Source organism: Periplaneta americana, chromosome 8, assembly GCF_040183065.1.
Source record: "Periplaneta americana isolate PAMFEO1 chromosome 8, P.americana_PAMFEO1_priV1, whole genome shotgun sequence".
Classification (NCBI taxonomy): domain Eukaryota; kingdom Metazoa; phylum Arthropoda; class Insecta; order Blattodea; family Blattidae; genus Periplaneta; species Periplaneta americana.
The window spans coordinates 155,500-173,407 of NC_091124.1; the positions used below are offsets into that span (position 1 = coordinate 155,500).

Genomic DNA, 17,908 nt, shown 5'->3' on the forward strand with positions numbered 1-17,908 from the left:
TCCTATTTAATAACTAACCACATTTCAGAAAAGGAATTCACTATGTATGTCAAGTGAACACCATAAAAATATGTCTTATTGCAACTCCGATATCCTCCCACACCACAAACGGATCTATGTCTGATTTGCGTGGAGTTAGTGAATGAAAGTGAGAGATGGAATAACTTTAAAAATATACACGAGGCACATATTAAGTATTAATTATTCCGTAAGGTACACAATTTTTTATTAATGTTTATGTGCCAGATTAATTTTCATTTGCTTTATTTACGTAAATAATGAAGAATAATGAGGCCAACAAAAATAATTATCTTCGTACACAATCCACGTTATTTTTACATTGCTTTGGAGTGATATGTTAAAGAATGCATTCAAGACTAATTTAGAAACATGTTGAAGGAATTATCGTTGCACCAAGAACTGATGCTCCCTGGACCAAATAATCGCATTTTAATTATTTGGATACAATAGCAATTAAGAAACATGTTAAAGGAATTGTCCTTGCACCACATGTATGCTCCCTGGATCAAAATTGTAGTATTTAAATACACTTCCAATTAAGAAGCAAGTTTCAACGAATCATCCTTCCAGGAAAAATGGATGCTCCTGGACACAACTTATTTAATTATGTAATTACTTCATAGTTTCATCTGGTATTTTATGAAGTTGTTATGATTGACATACTTATTGTTAATTATCCAATAAGCAGTGTTGTGTATTTAACGCAGCTGTTACATATTAAGTATTTAACTTTCGCAGTGACCAATCGTGTCTCTAGAGTGGAGCGTTACAATTTTCAGCTTATTTTCAATTATTTGAATACGTTTTTCCTTCTGTGTGTGGTGTGTGAGGATATCGAAATTTCGTTGAAATCTTTTAAGCCATGAATACGCGTCGAATTCTTTAAGACTGAAGCAATCTGATTAAAAAACAAATGCTTACCTTTCTCACACAACTCTCCTACAAATCCAGCGGGGCAGATGCACTGTCCATGCTCTTTGTCGAACTTTCCACCGTGCATGCATTTCTTCTCGATGGCCGCTGAAAAATAAAATCCATAATTTTATTATTAGTAAGCCTATAAGATAGAGGTCGGCAACTCTACGTTTCGAGTGTCCATGCACATTCCGAGAATATGGCCAGTCGTAATTACAATACTTTGGGTGTTCAGAGAACTAGCAGCGGAGCCCCCAAGATTGTATGTTATCACATGCAATTTTACACAAATATGGAACACAGTGTCATGAAAGAAGTGTCAGGTGATTCATGGATTCCCTATAATTGCGTTTATACTGTTCATTGATTGTTATTATGACAATTGTTGGGATTCTAAGGATGTTTTGGATTTGAAATAAAAGTTTGATATTTCTTTTCACTTCTGTCTTCATGCTCTCCGCATTTAAATTTAACAAGGCGGAGCCTTCTCGTTAACTACTTCATAATCGCTTCCTCATTCCATGCGGCCTAGTCTGCAGACAACAATGCAATTGATAGTCGAAATGATTCACACATCAGTATGACGCCAATGAGTCGTTTGAAATTGTAATGAATAATAAATATGTTGTTACAGAGAATTGGATTCATTTGGAAATTAATACCACAGATAAGTGCTTTGGAATTACACTGTTACATGTACTATTTCTGTCTTGATACTCTCCGTATTCATTAATCAATAAATTCCATTTGTGTAGAAATATTAATGAATCCATTATGTCACATTCATTTGTTTCCCCTTTTATGTTTCATCACAGCTTGCTGGATTCGAAGCTACTTTCTTTTAAATACCGGTACATAATAATTTCAGTTACCGGTAACCAGTGTCTACTGTAATAAATGACGTCACAAAGTGTTACCAGATTCCTGGAATGCCAAGCACAGAAACGTTTCACATTGAAATGTTACGGAAGCTTTGATTAAACTGCATACCTGAAGTTTGAGCTTTCAGCTGTCGAACTGCCACATCATAGCCAGATTTTCTTTCTTTCACAGGATAGTCATCTGGAAGCACTAAAACGTCTTCAGGATCTGCAAGTAATGTGCATGGATTACCATCGCTTACAGAAACTCACCTAATATTATTTTCATACATCCACAGCAACACTAACTACAGGGTGATTCAGTAAAGCGTGCAACAAATTAACAGGAAGTAGTGGTCTACTGAATATTTTGAGATAGGAAATTTGGGGTCTGCGAAGTCAGATTAAGGAGATAAGAGATTCAACATTCTATAGCTATCACTTACTGTTTCCATATTATCTGTGTTTACTATTTACACTCCATACATAAGAAAGGGGATACTATGGTATGTTCAAATTATAGAGGAATTAGCCTGTTGCGTACTGCATATAAAATCTTTTCCAATATGTTATTTGATAGACTTGTCCCATTTGTAGAGGACGCTATTGATGATTATCAGTGTGGATTCCGTCGGGGTAGATCCACTTACGATCAAATTTTTACAATATGGCAGTTACTTGAAAAGTGCAACGAGTTTGGAATCGAGATCCATCATCTTTTTGTTGATTTTCGAGCAGCCTATGACACCATAAATAGAGAAAGACTCTATGCTGCAATGGAGGAATTGAGGATCCCTAAAAAACTGATCTCTCTAGTGAAAGCTACGATAACAAATACCAAGTGCATGGTTAAAATTCAAAACATGATGTCTAACCCTGTTTCTACTAGGTGTGGCGTCCGACAAGGAGATTCACTAGCTTGTCTCCTTTTTAATATAGCACCGCAGAAAGTCATGAGGGATTCACATATTAATACTGGGGGAACTATTTAGTATAAGTCGATTCAGGCGCTGGCTTACGCTGACGACTTAGATATCATAAGGAGAAGAGGCAGCAATGAAAGAGCCTTTATTAAGCTGGAAGAGGCAGCAAGAAGGATGCATTTACAAATTAATGAAGAAAAAACAAAGTATATGCCAGTCACGAGAGCTAATATAAATGCACCCCCTTACCTGGAAATAGGCTCTTTTAAATTTGAAACTGTCCAAAGTTTTATCTATCTTGGCTCTGAAATTAACAACAAACATAATGTTAGTTCTGAAATAAAAAAAAAGGAATATTATCTGCCAATAGATGCTTATATAGTCTTAGAAGACATATGAAATCCCAAATTATATTTAGGAATACAAAAATTATGATATATAAAATTCTTATAAGGTCTGTACTATCTTACGCATCTGAGACTTGGCCATTGTCGAAGTCAGATGCGACATTATTATGTACATTTGAAAGAGAGATTCTTAGGCAAATCTTTGGACCAGTTAGAACATGGAGAAGAAGATATAATTTCGAACTGTACAGATTATATAATGAGCCGGACATTGTTAAATTCATAAAAATAAGAAGATTGGATTGGGCCGGGCATGTTGTGAGAATGCAAGGTGATAGAGTTGCGAAGAGAGTTTTTAAATTTATTCCGATGGAAAGAAGGAAGGTTGGGAGACCGAGACTGAGATGGGAAGACTGTGTGATGGATGACATCAAGACTTGGGGTGTTAGAAATTGGAGAAGTTTGGCATTGGATAGGGAGGAATGGCAAAAACTTCTGAAGAAGGCCAGGGCCCATGAAGGGCTGTCGTGCCATTGATGTTGATGATGATGATGATTATTATTATTATTTACACTTGTTGTTTACATTTATTTAGAATTATTTACATGCATTTATTTTCATATAATTTACAAATCTGAGTTAACAATGTACGTTACCATTTTGTACCTCACAACGGATGCTCGAAATAAAGGCCACAAACATTTATTATTTACATTTAATTATATTTATTATTTGAAGGGGAGAGAATGATACAGTCCTAAGCCACAAAGACAACATTTTACACGAGAGCATGTTAAAGTTTTTGAGTCCAATACTATTAGGTGCGGTATCATAATTCCTTCAGCATATACTTACGTCATTTGTTGAGTAAATTTCGTAACATTTTACTAGCAGCTTCCCCATATGTATAAACAATGAATTCGCAAAAAAAAAACTATTTTTGTTAAAAGTGTGGTTTTGGACTAACTCATTCTCATCCCTTCAATTATATTTACTATTTATATTCAATGTTTACATTTATCATTTACAACCGCCAAGGCAGTCCAGTGGCCAGAGTGCTGGACTTATAATCCTGTGGGCCCGAGTTCGAACACCGGCATACCCCCAATTTATAACTTGTGTTGGACAAGTCCGTGGCCCAGGTAACACAGGGGTTTTCTCTAAGAGCTCTGGTTGCCCTTTCGCTTTCCAAAAATATCACTTCATCTCATTGAGGGTGTAGTGTAGACTAGCCTGCTCTGGCGCACCCTGGACAACGTCTCTGTCGGTAAACTGGTCTACACAACTGGCGTCATATGGGTGAATGACGAACATTCAAGTATCCGCCATTAGTAAAAACAACTTATTTACATGTAGGCAGTCCATCATGTTTTGTCTGCCTACCGTCCACCAGGTGGTTCTGTCTATTGTATTTACATTGTCACATTACAAAACATGATATGAGTCAATGACGGATCCTTTCATATCATTCAAAAAGCTAATCACAGTATATGCAGTACATTGTTAACTCTGATTTGTAAATGACATGAAAATAATTTTTAAATGTCAATAATAAGTGTAAATAAATATAAATAGATGTAGATAATATGGAATTGTCACCTAGTCTGCTGTCAAAAAATTGTAAAGTTAGAATTTATAAAACAGTTATATTACCGGCTGTTCTGTATGGCTGTGAAACTTGGACTCCCACTTTGAGAGAGGAACAGAGATTAAGGGTGTTTAAGCATAAGGTTCTTAGGATAATATTTGGGGCTAAAAGGGATGAAGTTACAGGAGAATGGAGAAAGTTACACAATGCAGAACTGCACGCATTGTATTCATCATGTTTGAGATGGGCAGGGCACATATCACATATGGGCGAATCCAGAAATGCATATAGAGTGTTAGTTTGGAGGACGGAGGGAAAAAGACCTTTGAGGAGGCCGAGACGTAGATGGGAGGATAATATTAAAATGGATTTGAGGGAGCTGGGATGTGATGATAGAGACTGGATTAATCTTGCACAGGATAGAGACCAATGGCGGGCTTATGTGAGGGCGGCAATGAACCTGCGGGTTCCTTAAAAGCCATTTGTAAGTAAGTAGATAATAGGGAAAACAGTAAGCAATACCGATAGATATGTTTAAGCTCATATCCTCTTAATCTGATTTCGCAAACTCCAACTTCACTATCTCAAAATATTCTGTAGAGCATCGCCTATTTATTGTTTACGCTTTTACTGAATCACCCTGTATGAAGAATGAAAACTGAAGAACAGTAATTTTAGTAGTGTGTTTTTCTCTCAAACTAGCCTAATAATAATAATAATAATAATAATAATAATAATAATAATAATAATAATAATAATAATAATAATAATAATAATAACAAAGCAAAGTACGTACTATCAGCATTGCACCCAGCAATCCTCTGGATTAAAATATGAGAATCTTTGGTCTTCTTTCCTCGCAGTACGATCTTCATCTGGTGAAGAGTTTCATTTCTTGGAACCTCTGTTCTCAATGTAAGAATCTTCCACTCATCTGCCTGAAACGAACGATGAAAAAAAATCTATTACTCGAAAGAGGTATGAGCAGAGAGAAAGATCTGAAACAGTTTTAAAGGAAAACCACAAAACATTAAAAACTTTTCGCAATTGCGCATATATTTTCTAAGTTCAGTTCCTTCAGCCACAGTCATACCATTTCAATGTAGCCTACTTGAAACTATATACGATCGTCCTCATCCACTTTTTTTAATTACAAGATCTCTGGTTTTTAAATTGAGTGGCTCAGTGCCTAAAGCACAATTACACTGAAGAGAGTTATTGAAGTCTAAACTTAGACGTCACTTTCTTAAATTACATGCTCTCAATTGGAAATTATTTCTCCTTTACCATTGTTTAATATTTATGTACTACATATCAGCGGCACACACAACACAAACAAGCTGCATTCCGAACAATGGTACACAGACTACTCAACATACCAATGAACCAACAGGATTACAACGAAGAGCTAAACACAATCAAATACATAGCACAAGAAAACGGATACAACCCTAACATAATAGACAACATAATACGTAAGACAAAACATAATCACAAAAAACAGAAGAATACAACACAAACACAAGAACACAAAAAATACTGTTCTCAAACCAAGAGATCAACCGTGAAAGGAATGTGCTTACTATTGCCTCATCTATTGGAACGAAGTAGATAGATAATATTACCGTTATAACGTCAGTTTAAAAACCATGCGCTCTCCTGCATTTGTTATTTCCTGTATGAAGGGATTAAAAGACCAGGAGATTAACTGTGATCTAATGTTGTAACTAGGGTAGTATCAATATGTCTGTATCAATGTTATGGTTTATAATGTGAGAGCTAGCCAATAGAGATAAGAGTACCCACGTGTGTGACCTTATGACATCAACATTCATTCACAGCATTATCCCCCTTCGTCTCATCCGGCAGAGACTTTCTCGTGGTTGGAGCACAGTACATCACACTAACATACGAAAACAGAAACACACACAAAATTGCAACCTCATTCAAGAAATTAAATTACAACATCGCATACAGAACAAATAACACTCTACAAAAACATCTCAACACACAAACAACACAAACAAACAAATACAACCACACAGGTGTATACAAACTCAAATGTAACACCTACATAGGACAGACAGGCAGATCATTTCAAATACGTCACAAAGAGCACACAGCCATAATAAAATTACAAAACACCTCCACATATGCACAACACATCACAAATGCTAACCATACCCACAGAGACACCAACACAGACATGGAAATACTACACATCCAACCAAAAAGCCAGAAACTAAACACACTGGAACAATATGAAATATACAGACACACGAAAACACACCCCAATGAAATTCTCAACACACAACTCAATTTCAAAACACACATACTCTTTGACTCTACACTATACCACACGAACGCACCCTCACACGAAACAGAAGAAGAGGCGCCAAGACCAACAACGACCAGTTCTGAGGATGACCCATAAATAGGTCGAAACATGTAAACAAGGTACGTTAGAATTTAACACAAGAAAGTCTTATCATATATATTCCGAAATTACAAATTAATGCTTACCTCAATTATTACGAACTATTCTAAACATTTAACCTACTGTTAATAGACCTATGGATCTGAAGTCGTACTCTGTCTTTCCAACAATTCCAAATCAATGTTCGCCTCTATTATTATGGACTATTTGAAACCTTCACTGTTACTATGGATCCGAAATCGTACTCTGTGTCTCCAACAATTCCAAATCAATGTTCGCCTCTATTATTATGGACTATTTCAAACCTTCACTGTTACTATGGATCCGAAATCGTACTCTGTGTCTCCAACAATTCCAAATCAATGTTCATCTCAATTGTTACACACTATTCCAAACATTCACCGTTTCTATGGTTCCGAAGTCGTACTCCCTGCCCTCTGGGAGCCTGGCGCTCAGCTGCAAGCTGTTGCCATCCTCGGGGCTGGCGTAGTAAATGAGTGACACGCACAGCCTGTGACTGGCCGGTGTGAACTCAGGTGTGATGAGCGAGCCGTCCTCTTCAGTGAGTGCCAGTAGGTTGCTTTCTGCAAATATAATGCACCAAGCTGACACTCAGTTTTAATGAACAGAAAGTACATTATTCAGCCGGAGAAAATGTAACTAAAAGATCTGTAACGATGCAACATTGAGTAATGGCGAGTTGCTTACCACCGGGCAGATCGAAAACGCCGACCATGTTGAGGGTCGTGATGGTGTAGTACGCCACGGGGATCGGGCTGCTGTCCTTCCAGTGGAACAAGAGGCGCGTCTTGCCGCTGTACTTGATAGTAACTTTCAACGTGCCCTCCTCGAATGATATCTTCAGCGTGTATTTGTTCCCTTTCTCCCAGTGTGTGAAGTCATTCAACTGTATGATAAACGTATTTCGTTTTGAAAAATCAAGACAGAAACGACATTAATTAGTTCTCGTTTTACTCCAAAGAATTAAATATGGAAATATCCTGGGTAGCTCAGTTGGTAGAGCAACTGGCTACGGACTGGAAGGTCCGGGGTTCGATCCCAGGTGGTGACAGGATTTTTTCTCGTTGCCAAACTTTCAGAACGGCCCCGAGGTTCACTCAGCCTCCTATAAAATTGAGTACCGGGTCTTTCCCGGGGGTAAAAAGGCGGTCAGAGCGTGGTGCCGACCACACCACCTCATTCTAGTGCCGAGGTCATGGAAAGCATGGGGCTCTACGTCCATGCCCCCCAAGTGCCTTCATGGCATGTTACGGGGATACCTTTACCTTTACCTTTTAATATCCTATGATTATGGTGGCGGTGGCAGTGGCGGTGGTGAGAACAATAACAATGCGATGATGAATGAAAAATACAGGAATACGCCTAAAAATATTAGTGAACAAACAATATCACATAGTCTATCCATTCCTTCTATGACCTCAAACTTTAACGACAAAGATGATGATGATGATGATGATGATTATTATTATTATTATTATTATTATTATTATTATTATTATTATTATTATTTAACGCCTCTAAGGTTGATGTATATGACCAGAAGAAAATCTTTTCTAAGCTTCTGTAAGGGAACCCTCTTAGTTCCTGCGGAAGTGCTCAAGTCTTCAGAAGGCACGCAGTTTGTTATAATAAGCTCCAATTGGCTTCTGCTCACATGCTCAGACCTCTACAAGGGGAAAAGAAGGCTGAGAAATATTTCCAGACATGTCTTCAAAATTTATATAAGGGAACCGCTATTAGTTCCAGCCGCATGACCCGTATTTTTAAGGGACGGAGAAAGGTTTGCGAAATATTTCCAAAAATTTAAAAGGGGCCCCGGTTTTGTTCCTGTGGAAGAGCCCGGATCTTCAGAGGGACAAAGAAAAATGTTCTAAAAGGTTCCCAAAATTTCTATAAGGGAACCTATCCCAATTTATTAATGTGGAAGGGCACGAATCTTTAGTGGGACAAAGAAAAATGTTCTAAAAGTTTCTAAAATTTCTATAAGGGTATTTCAATTGGTTATTGTGGAAGGGGCCGGAATTTCAGGGAGCCGAGAAATGTTTTCTAAAATGTTTCCAAACGAAGCCCCTATTAGTCTCCGCTAAAGGACTAGTACTGTTAAGGGACCGAGAAAGGGTTCCAAATATTTTCAAAATTTCTAAAGGGGACCCTAATTTATTCTTGTAGATGGACCCAAGGGATAAAGAAAAATTTTCTAAAAGATTTTCCAAATTCCTATAAGAAATACCCCAGTTGGTTCGGAATTTCAGAAGGCTAAGAAAGGTTTGCTAAAATGATTTACAAATTTCTGTAAGAGGATACATTTTTGGTTTCTGTGGGAAGGCTCGGATCGTCAGGAGGCTTGCGAAAAGTTTTGAAATGTTTCTCAACTTCCTGTAAAGATGTGCGATTGATTTTTATAGGAGGGTCAGCATTTTGAGAGGTTCTGCAAAATGTTTATCAAGTTTGGTTCCGATAGAATGGGCCAGATTCTGTAAGAGATCGCGAGAGAATTCTGAAAAAGATTTTCAAATTCTATAACAGGAATCTCAATTAGTTCCTGAAGGAGAGTTCACGCCTTCATGGAGCCTACAAACGGTTCCCTGAGCATTTCTGAAGTTTCTATAAGAAGTCCTTGGTCGGTTTCTGAGAGTCCACACACAAATTCCCACCGAATATTATTTATCCACCACAGGCAATACTCACGGCTGTCTGCATGGTCTTGCACTTGCGGTAACTGTCGATGCCTGGGATGTACCACTCCTTCTCCATAATTCCGAACGTGCACTTGAGAATGTGGGCGGACGGCGCGAAGTAGCTGCGGTTGGGGATCTGGATGTAGTACAAGCTGCTGCGCTGGTAGCTCTGATCTTTGTCCAGCAGGAACACCTTCACTGTTCCGTCGTTCTCCTTCGGATTGAAGGACACGCTCACGCCACCACTGTTGAACTTCTTGGCGCTGCTGATATTTTTGCCACTGGTCCAGATCCTCTCTTCGATGTAGGACCCTGTGGAACGAACAAGCCCTCAAACATGGCCTGCAGAAGCGACGAGATGGACGAAAATCTATCTGCACTATGACAAGTTCACTAATTGTTATGGGTACAACTAAGCCTATTAGGGACGCGGAGAGAGAATGACAATACATGTGTATTATTGAGCAGAACAACAATGTACTCCTAATTCAACTAATGTTCATAAAGCACTGTGTGCAGAACAAAACTGTCAGAAATCTTCGGGTATAGCTCAAACAAGTTCAGACAGTTCTCTAAAGTTTACCAGATGGATAGAATTACTCCCTGTGCTAGCTGATCTCGGCAATTTGGTATTTCCGGCTAGTAATGAGATAAATCATTATCTGTCATGTGATTAGCAGCTGTAGTCCACGAGGTTTCCGTTGCCCTGAAGTTTGTAAAAATAAATACTGTAACTTTTATACAACAATGTGACTTTTATTTCTAACAATCACCCTACACCCGTCAACAATGTGTATTCCACTCAACACAGCAACATAGTAGTCGTTGTTGCACTCCACAACATGTATTATTTAGAACAACTACAATGTTCTCCTAATTCAACTAATGTTCACAAAGCACTGTGTGCAGAACAAAACTGTCAGTTCTCAGTTCACAGTTCGTTCGCCTTGGTTAGTTCTTCTAGCTCGCTCACTCCAGTTCACTGTACGTCGAACCCAAGCCTTCCAGATACAGTTCACTACACATCGAACCCAAGCCTCCGGATACGTCGCACTCACCTGGATACTGCCACAGTTACAGACTCACTCAAGTTCACTGCACATCAAACCGCAGTCTTCCGGCTACGGCCTACGGCACGTCGAACTCCGTTCTCAGTCGCGTCTTCCTCACGTCGAACCCCGGTCTCGAAGGCTGGCTTCCTTGCTCGCTCGAACACTCACTCGAACTCAGGTCCACCTCGCTGCTGTCCAAGACTTGAAGGCTGACTGGAGACTATCTCGCTACTGACTGACTTTTCGGCAACTCACGGTGTTATTTATCACGAACGTCTAGAATGTTCTGCGTCGCGAATCTTCTGGACCTCCACAACAATCTGTTTCCAGATGTTTCCCTGCTCTCTCCGCTCCGCGTCGTCCGTAGATTTCCTTCCCCTCGCTCCGCGCCGCGCCACAGCGCCCACCGAAGCCCGAGTTCCGCTTCCCCGCGCCTTCCTTCCCGCTGGACGCGCGCGCGGCCAGAATATTCCGGCCTGCCGCCACAATACAAATGCTGTCCAGTTCGCAGCACTCATTATGCTAACGGGGTTAAAATCGACACACTTTAAAATGACATACGGCATCGCTGGTACACTGCCTCACATCACTGGATTCTTTAGCCGGCTAGACTCTAGGGCCGTATTCATAGACACTTTTAGCGTGGGCTTCCGGTGGATGATCAGCGAACTAACGTTTTTCGTATTCTTAAACCAGTGTTAGCGATATGATACGATATGAATCCTGTACAAGTAACCAGTCGATAGCCGGGGCTAGTTTAGCACGCTCGTAGCGCGGGCTAGCGAAATGTCTATGAATAGCACCCTATAATACGGATAAGCGAACTGTTTTGGCATTAGTGAAAGATCTGTGTCAAGCCCGAGGAAAACAAGCGCCGTTCAGTAGAGGAAGAAAAAAGGAGAGACGTGTGATTTGATCGTTAATTTGTTTCAGTAATAAGAAAATGGTTTAATGATAGCTAGGTTGGTAGACGCTGTTGCAAAATATCAAGTTGAAGTAAGTAATGTGTCTGATTAGCGAATAAAGACGAGTATTTTCCCTGGACCAAATAAATATACTTTCTCTTGCACAAAAAAAATATAACAGTGAATGAAAGGCGAATATTTTTCCCTGGACCAAATAATTGTAATTTCCCTTCCGCAAAAAAAAAGTCTGCGAATGAAACACGAGTATTTTTAGTGGACAAAAAAAAAAACTCCATCAAAAACCCATCATTGGCCTTCAACGTCTTTCTCATCGTGGTACTTTCTTTTCTCGAACTTCGATTCATTAATTTCCACAAGGTGACCTTCATCAGCTACCTTAATATTCTAATCTAGCATAATTATTTCACTAACTTCTCTGTACAGTTGGCCATGATTTCTCGCAATATTGCGGCACGGGTTTTACTTAATTACCTGCATTCTAGAGTCGTTCCTCCTGGCCTTAGTTTCCCCTTTACGATATGGTACCATAGTCGCCGTTTCTCGTTGGAATATTTCAAATCAGTTACAAATTTATCTTCAATTTCCTCAATTAACTTCTTTACTCTCCACGTTCCCGCGTTTTATCAACACTTGCTGGCACTTACCCAGCAACGGTGGAGGTTTGGAAATTGGAATCTTCATGCTGTTCCAATTTATCTTCATCCACTTCTCGCAGTCATTGTTGTATGACGTGCATTCTGGGAACGGCACTCCAACAGCAGGGCCTGCAACATCAGTTATATATTAACATCTCACTGATCAATATTCATGTTTTGCACAATGTAGAAACGATGAAATGCTGTGCTGGACAATTAAGGTTTTCTTTATATTACACTGACTTTCAATGAAAATCTGAGTACGTACCTAAATTTTTTATATTCCACTAAATTTGTATTGTTTCACGGGAACTTCGATAAATAAACAAAAGGAATACCAACATTGAACATTTGATACTGTTCAACATATTTAGTCGGGATCTGCTGATGTTTATTATCATAAGCAATACCACAAGGATCTCATCTTGTCGATAATTCGCGACCGCCAGTGTAGCGTGAGTGAATTGTCCAAAATGACTAGAACTCGCGTAATATTTGAATAAAACTATTTCGCGAATTATAGAACATAAATAATAAAAGGAAGGTAATAATCATATTACTCTTAAATAAGATATTTCAGTTGCTAACTTAATATATCTCATTGAACGGCATGGCTTTGGTCTCCTGCAATATAAAATTCATTTTTTTTTTCGTTGTTGGTAACTCTGTAGCATCTATCAGATGCTTTATGGTTGTGCTAACAGATGGAGTTACTTGTCAACAATGTGACGCTGAAACGTGTGTTCAGGTTACTGCCCAGCGACAGTCCTGATGTATTTTATATTTGTGATGATTGGTTAATTAATATTAACCCGGCACACTCACAATCACACTCACATTCATACAAATTTCCAGACTCTAAGACACCCAGGGAATTTTTCTTCTTCAAGAAAAATTCACCGAGCGCCGAGCCCGGGAATCGAACCCTCCTGATCTGGAAGCCAGCATGCTGACCAACAGACCACGGAGGCAGTCATAAAATTCATTTGTAAACATTTGGCAATAGTAGGCCTAATAGAATACTATGATTAGTGAAACAGCAAAATTAAACAAATATTTGAGGTTATAACATTTTATTTTGAACTAGGAACTTTCATTTAGTGAATTGTCGACAAGATGAGAACTCGTGATATTTGAATAAGACTATTTTGCGAATATATTAATAAATAATTTACAACAAACAGAAACATTATATTACAAATTTGGATATAAACATTTGCTAGCACGGCCAACGCGCAAAATCATATCCCACTATAATGTTAATGAAACAATGAAAATATTTAACATTTGAACATCAGGTGCGACAAGATTACAGTTGATACTTGGCTTTGATTGGTTAAAAGTCAACCGATTCTTACACTTCATTGGAGCATTGGAATATCACCGAAATGGTCGTTATCACAAATAAAATTATGGCTTTATCAACTATTTCTTTTTTGGAACTAATTCACGGCAATAAAGAAGCTACGCAGTGAAAATTAACTGCATATTGCAAATGAAGTGCAGTCTGAAAGCTATTTGAATAATGAAGCTACTTGCCCCAAATGGCCCCAAACAGCTGCAGACAAACATTCAGTTCACGAGAGCAGCTTGCTTACTTGCTATGGTGATGTTCTGGGTGTGCAGCAGAAACGGCAGCCCGACAGCATTGGTGCGGGCATGAACCTCCACGGACCCTCTCTTGGAGTGGGCGTTGTCTATCTCGTAGTCCTTGTACATCGCGGTGCCTATAACATTGCCTCTTGTTTATGCAACTAGCAAAGCCTTGATGTATCTAAGGTTGCATTGTTTCTACGAATATCGCTAGGAAAACTCGTATTCTACACTGCCATTTTGTATTCTGTGGTAGAGTATGGCGTCTTTACAACACTAGTGGCCGATTGCACCATTCTTGATCAAAATTTTACCGCGGTTAAGTTCGCATTTCACCCTGTTCAACCTCGGTATCCAGTGCATCAATCACAATAAAAGTTAAACGTGGTAACACTTAACTCGTCATGGAGTGATTATGTGGAATTTATCAGGCTCAGGTTCCAACAAAATGGTAGCGCGATTCGAGGTTCTTGATATAATAAAAGACGAAATAATGTATCTGGATTATTTGAACAGAGCCAACGTCAAATTGGCGTTATTGTGGAGAGAGGGGATCCTTTTGGAGAACACGGGGATAAGAAATTCGATGAAAGCTTGCATCTTGAATAAAATGAATGAAATATTGAATTTTTCCACTAAGTCTTAATCAAAATAATTCATTCTCACCTATGAACAGTAAAACTATATTAGCAGTAGAAGTAGTAGTAATATATTTGATGTGATAAAATGATGCAGAATAATTATGTGAATTTTTAAATAATAAAATATAACTGACCTGATATGCTATTAAATTCTGTGACTAACTTCAACTACGTATTTTATATTTCTTTAAGAGAATACCCATCGCGTTCGTCCCGTTGTTTTCAAGAATATTAATTTGTGTAATAGCCAACCATCTCTAAAATCCTTATTTCATGATCTGAAAAATTCCAGTTTAGTCTATCTTATTGTTCTTCATATTCATTTCATCTTTCTGCAGCGTTATAAATAAACGAGACGTATAACAAAATCGAAGCGCGTAACAATTGGACACGTTCTGTTTTTATCTTTGCTCTTCTATGGATGCTTTCCTTTGTAGAAATGACATGCCAGCTCAGAGTTCACCTGGGTGGAGAGGGCAGTGAGAAGAACGAGTTTCTGTAACCAAAGATCATTACTGGTGCACCGCGATCGTCTTCTTTTTACCGTGTTCCCGTGACCCCTGGTCGTTACGTTTTTGACAAAGATTGATGCATTCGGCCATAGGTCTAATAATAATGGATGCAAGAAGAACAGGATTATTATTATTATTATTATTATTATTATTATTATTATTAACAGTGACATATTATAGGCCTACAAGACGCATGAAAACCTGACCTCAACTATGATAAACATATCTATATTCAGCTGTTCACATGCAAGGAAAAGCTGGACATAGATAACATTGTTTATTGGAACTTGGGTTCAAAGGGACGTCTTATGTCAGATAGGTCAGTCTTGTAATTTTAAACCTCAGATCATAATGAACACCACTGTATTCCACGCTACATGTGGTGTACAGTGCACTCATAACTAATTTTAATCAAATGAAAGGACGAACAGTCGTTCTTCATGCTATTCGACGTACATCTAACTCACTGTCAACCGGTTTTCTGAAGGAAGCACACAATAACGCCATTTATTTACTGAAGTGAACTCATAATGTAATGCGGAAATAATAGAATAATGATTCCCGATACAGAACTGCACCCAGTAACATTGATTCAAACTTTGTCATGAAAATAAATGACGGTCAAATCTTTTAAGGCACCTACTACAAAATTTGTTTCTTCAAATTCAATGTAAGAAAATACAAACACAGGGGTTTGTTTAGTGTGTAGTCATACGAAACAAAATTTGTACAGTAATAAAACCAATAATGTGCAATAATAAAAAAACAGAACAGAATACGTGAAGGCAATAGTTTAATATTCATGAAAACTTACATTGTACAAGACAGATACGCCTATTTGACCTAATTACAAAGTGAAAGTAGGCCTAATAAAAACACCGATAGCAAAATTAAGTAGAAGATGTAATGTGTAAAAAAATTATGTTGTAAGAGTCATTAGTATCTTAGAACTTCTCGTTCTTGGTTGTTGTAGCGTTATCGACCAGAATCACCAGATTTTCAAAATTTAACTCTGTCTCTATAGATACTAGGCCTAACTTGCCAAGTTGGCAACTCTGACCAGTGTTGTTAAAATGTACACTATTTATTGTTGTAGTATTTATTATTTCCGGAGTCTGGCTTTTCAATTAATGAGTCTCATCTAATAATAATAATAATAATAATAATAATAATAATAATAATAATAATAATAATAATAATAATAATAATAACGTCATTCCGGTAATTTCGGTGTCGATTTCTGCAGTAATAAATAACTTCTTTAAAAAAATTAAACCTCTATAACAAACATAGAGTATTGTAATGCTTCAAAAAGTTATCAATATGTTGATGAAACATGTGCGACTCTGAAATTTTTCGATTATCCATCAGTCTATCTGTGCATATACAGCGATTTCTACTAAACTATTGGTCGGATTTCGTCCGTGTTCATTATCTACGAGCCAATTCAATGTACAATAATGCACATGAATAGGTTATAATTTATTGAAAGTTTACAGTTACCCTTTATTTGAAAAGTAACATAAATTGGCGGTTCGCTCCAAATCGTTTCCATTCATTTTTCATAATCTTTCTTTACGTAACAGGATGAAACGAGAAACTACATTCTAACACTCACTGGACATGGTTGTCTCATTTACTTACTTGAACGATGCACTGCTCCAAAGTAGCTCTCTTCTCTGGGACCTCCTTCTTGGCGATATATTGTAGTGACGTCATATATTTCTGAAATTTAAACAAAATTACTTTCACGCAAGCTCAACGATCTAGCATTCTGATTAACTATATTACTAAAAAAAATATATAGGGATTCATAGGATCCTTGTAATTGTGTGAAAGGATTATGCTCTCTGTTGGCTGTTATTGTGCTGTCTAGATTTTAAGAAATTTGTAGGATTGTAAATATGACGGAGTGAAATAAATTTAATGTAATTTATGTATTCTATTAATGATGGTTAACTTTCCTTTATTTCTTTATTGAATATACCTATAGGCCTATATAATATATCTGTATAAGTATTTACAGTGGAATTACTGTGTTTCATCTGAAATGGTTTGCTGGACACTGCAACGTATCGCACAGATCGGAGAAATACAATCTTTGGTATAACTGTTAACGTAATGTCAATCAGGTAGTTTTAATTCAAAATATCGATTTTTAATTATTGACGCAGACGCATATGGAAAAGACAATGATGCATAAATATTTCATAACTCAGCTATTTATCACAACATCAAAAATGGCGCTTTACCTTCACTATGAGATGTGCAGGTATGCCTACAAACCTAACTTCGAAAAAAGACTCCATTTTTATTCATAGGAAACTAAGCATATCCTTTAAGAACGTATCTAATGAGACCCTACAGTAGAAAACGAGTTCATAACGGCCTCATATTTCACTTGGAAGAATGACTATAAAATGGAATCTATTGAAACTAGTGCAGGAAATGCATTCCATATTGTAAAATCATTTTCCACAACGCTATAACTCAAATGTCAAGGAAGAGGATACTTCTACCAATGTCTCGGAAGATAATGTGACGCAAAGAAATCATAACTTCCAGCCCTCGAAGACAAACAATCGTACGTCGAGAGCAGCAGAAAATGTGCGAGATACCTTTTATCAATAATTTTAATTGAATGCAATTTAAAGTTCAAGCATTCTCATTATCACGGGTTTTGATAGCATTGCTTAAAACCTAATCGTATAAATACATATTTACTTATTTTAAACTTAATTGAAAGTATCCAAATGCAT

At 37.7% G+C, this 17,908-nt stretch overlaps 1 protein-coding gene across 4 annotated transcripts in view; it reads right to left on the reverse strand.

Moving 5' to 3' along the window:
• The window catches only part of LOC138704391 (uncharacterized), a 73,133-nt gene that overhangs the window by 45,565 nt on the left and 9,660 nt on the right, over window positions 1–17,908 (reverse strand). For all 4 annotated transcript variants that reach the window (XM_069832219.1, XM_069832223.1, XM_069832221.1 and 1 more), the window contains exons 3-11: window positions 16,794–16,874; window positions 14,002–14,130; window positions 12,413–12,532; window positions 9,801–10,102; window positions 7,800–7,998; window positions 7,494–7,675; window positions 5,451–5,592; window positions 1,927–2,025; window positions 943–1,041 (exon numbers count right to left, since the gene is read on the reverse strand). In XM_069832219.1, coding sequence (XP_069688320.1) covers window positions 943–1,041; window positions 1,927–2,025; window positions 5,451–5,592; window positions 7,494–7,675; window positions 7,800–7,998; window positions 9,801–10,102; window positions 12,413–12,532; window positions 14,002–14,130; window positions 16,794–16,874 — 1,353 coding nt within the window. The remainder of the gene's footprint in view (window positions 1–942; window positions 1,042–1,926; window positions 2,026–5,450; window positions 5,593–7,493; window positions 7,676–7,799; window positions 7,999–9,800; window positions 10,103–12,412; window positions 12,533–14,001; window positions 14,131–16,793; window positions 16,875–17,908) is intronic.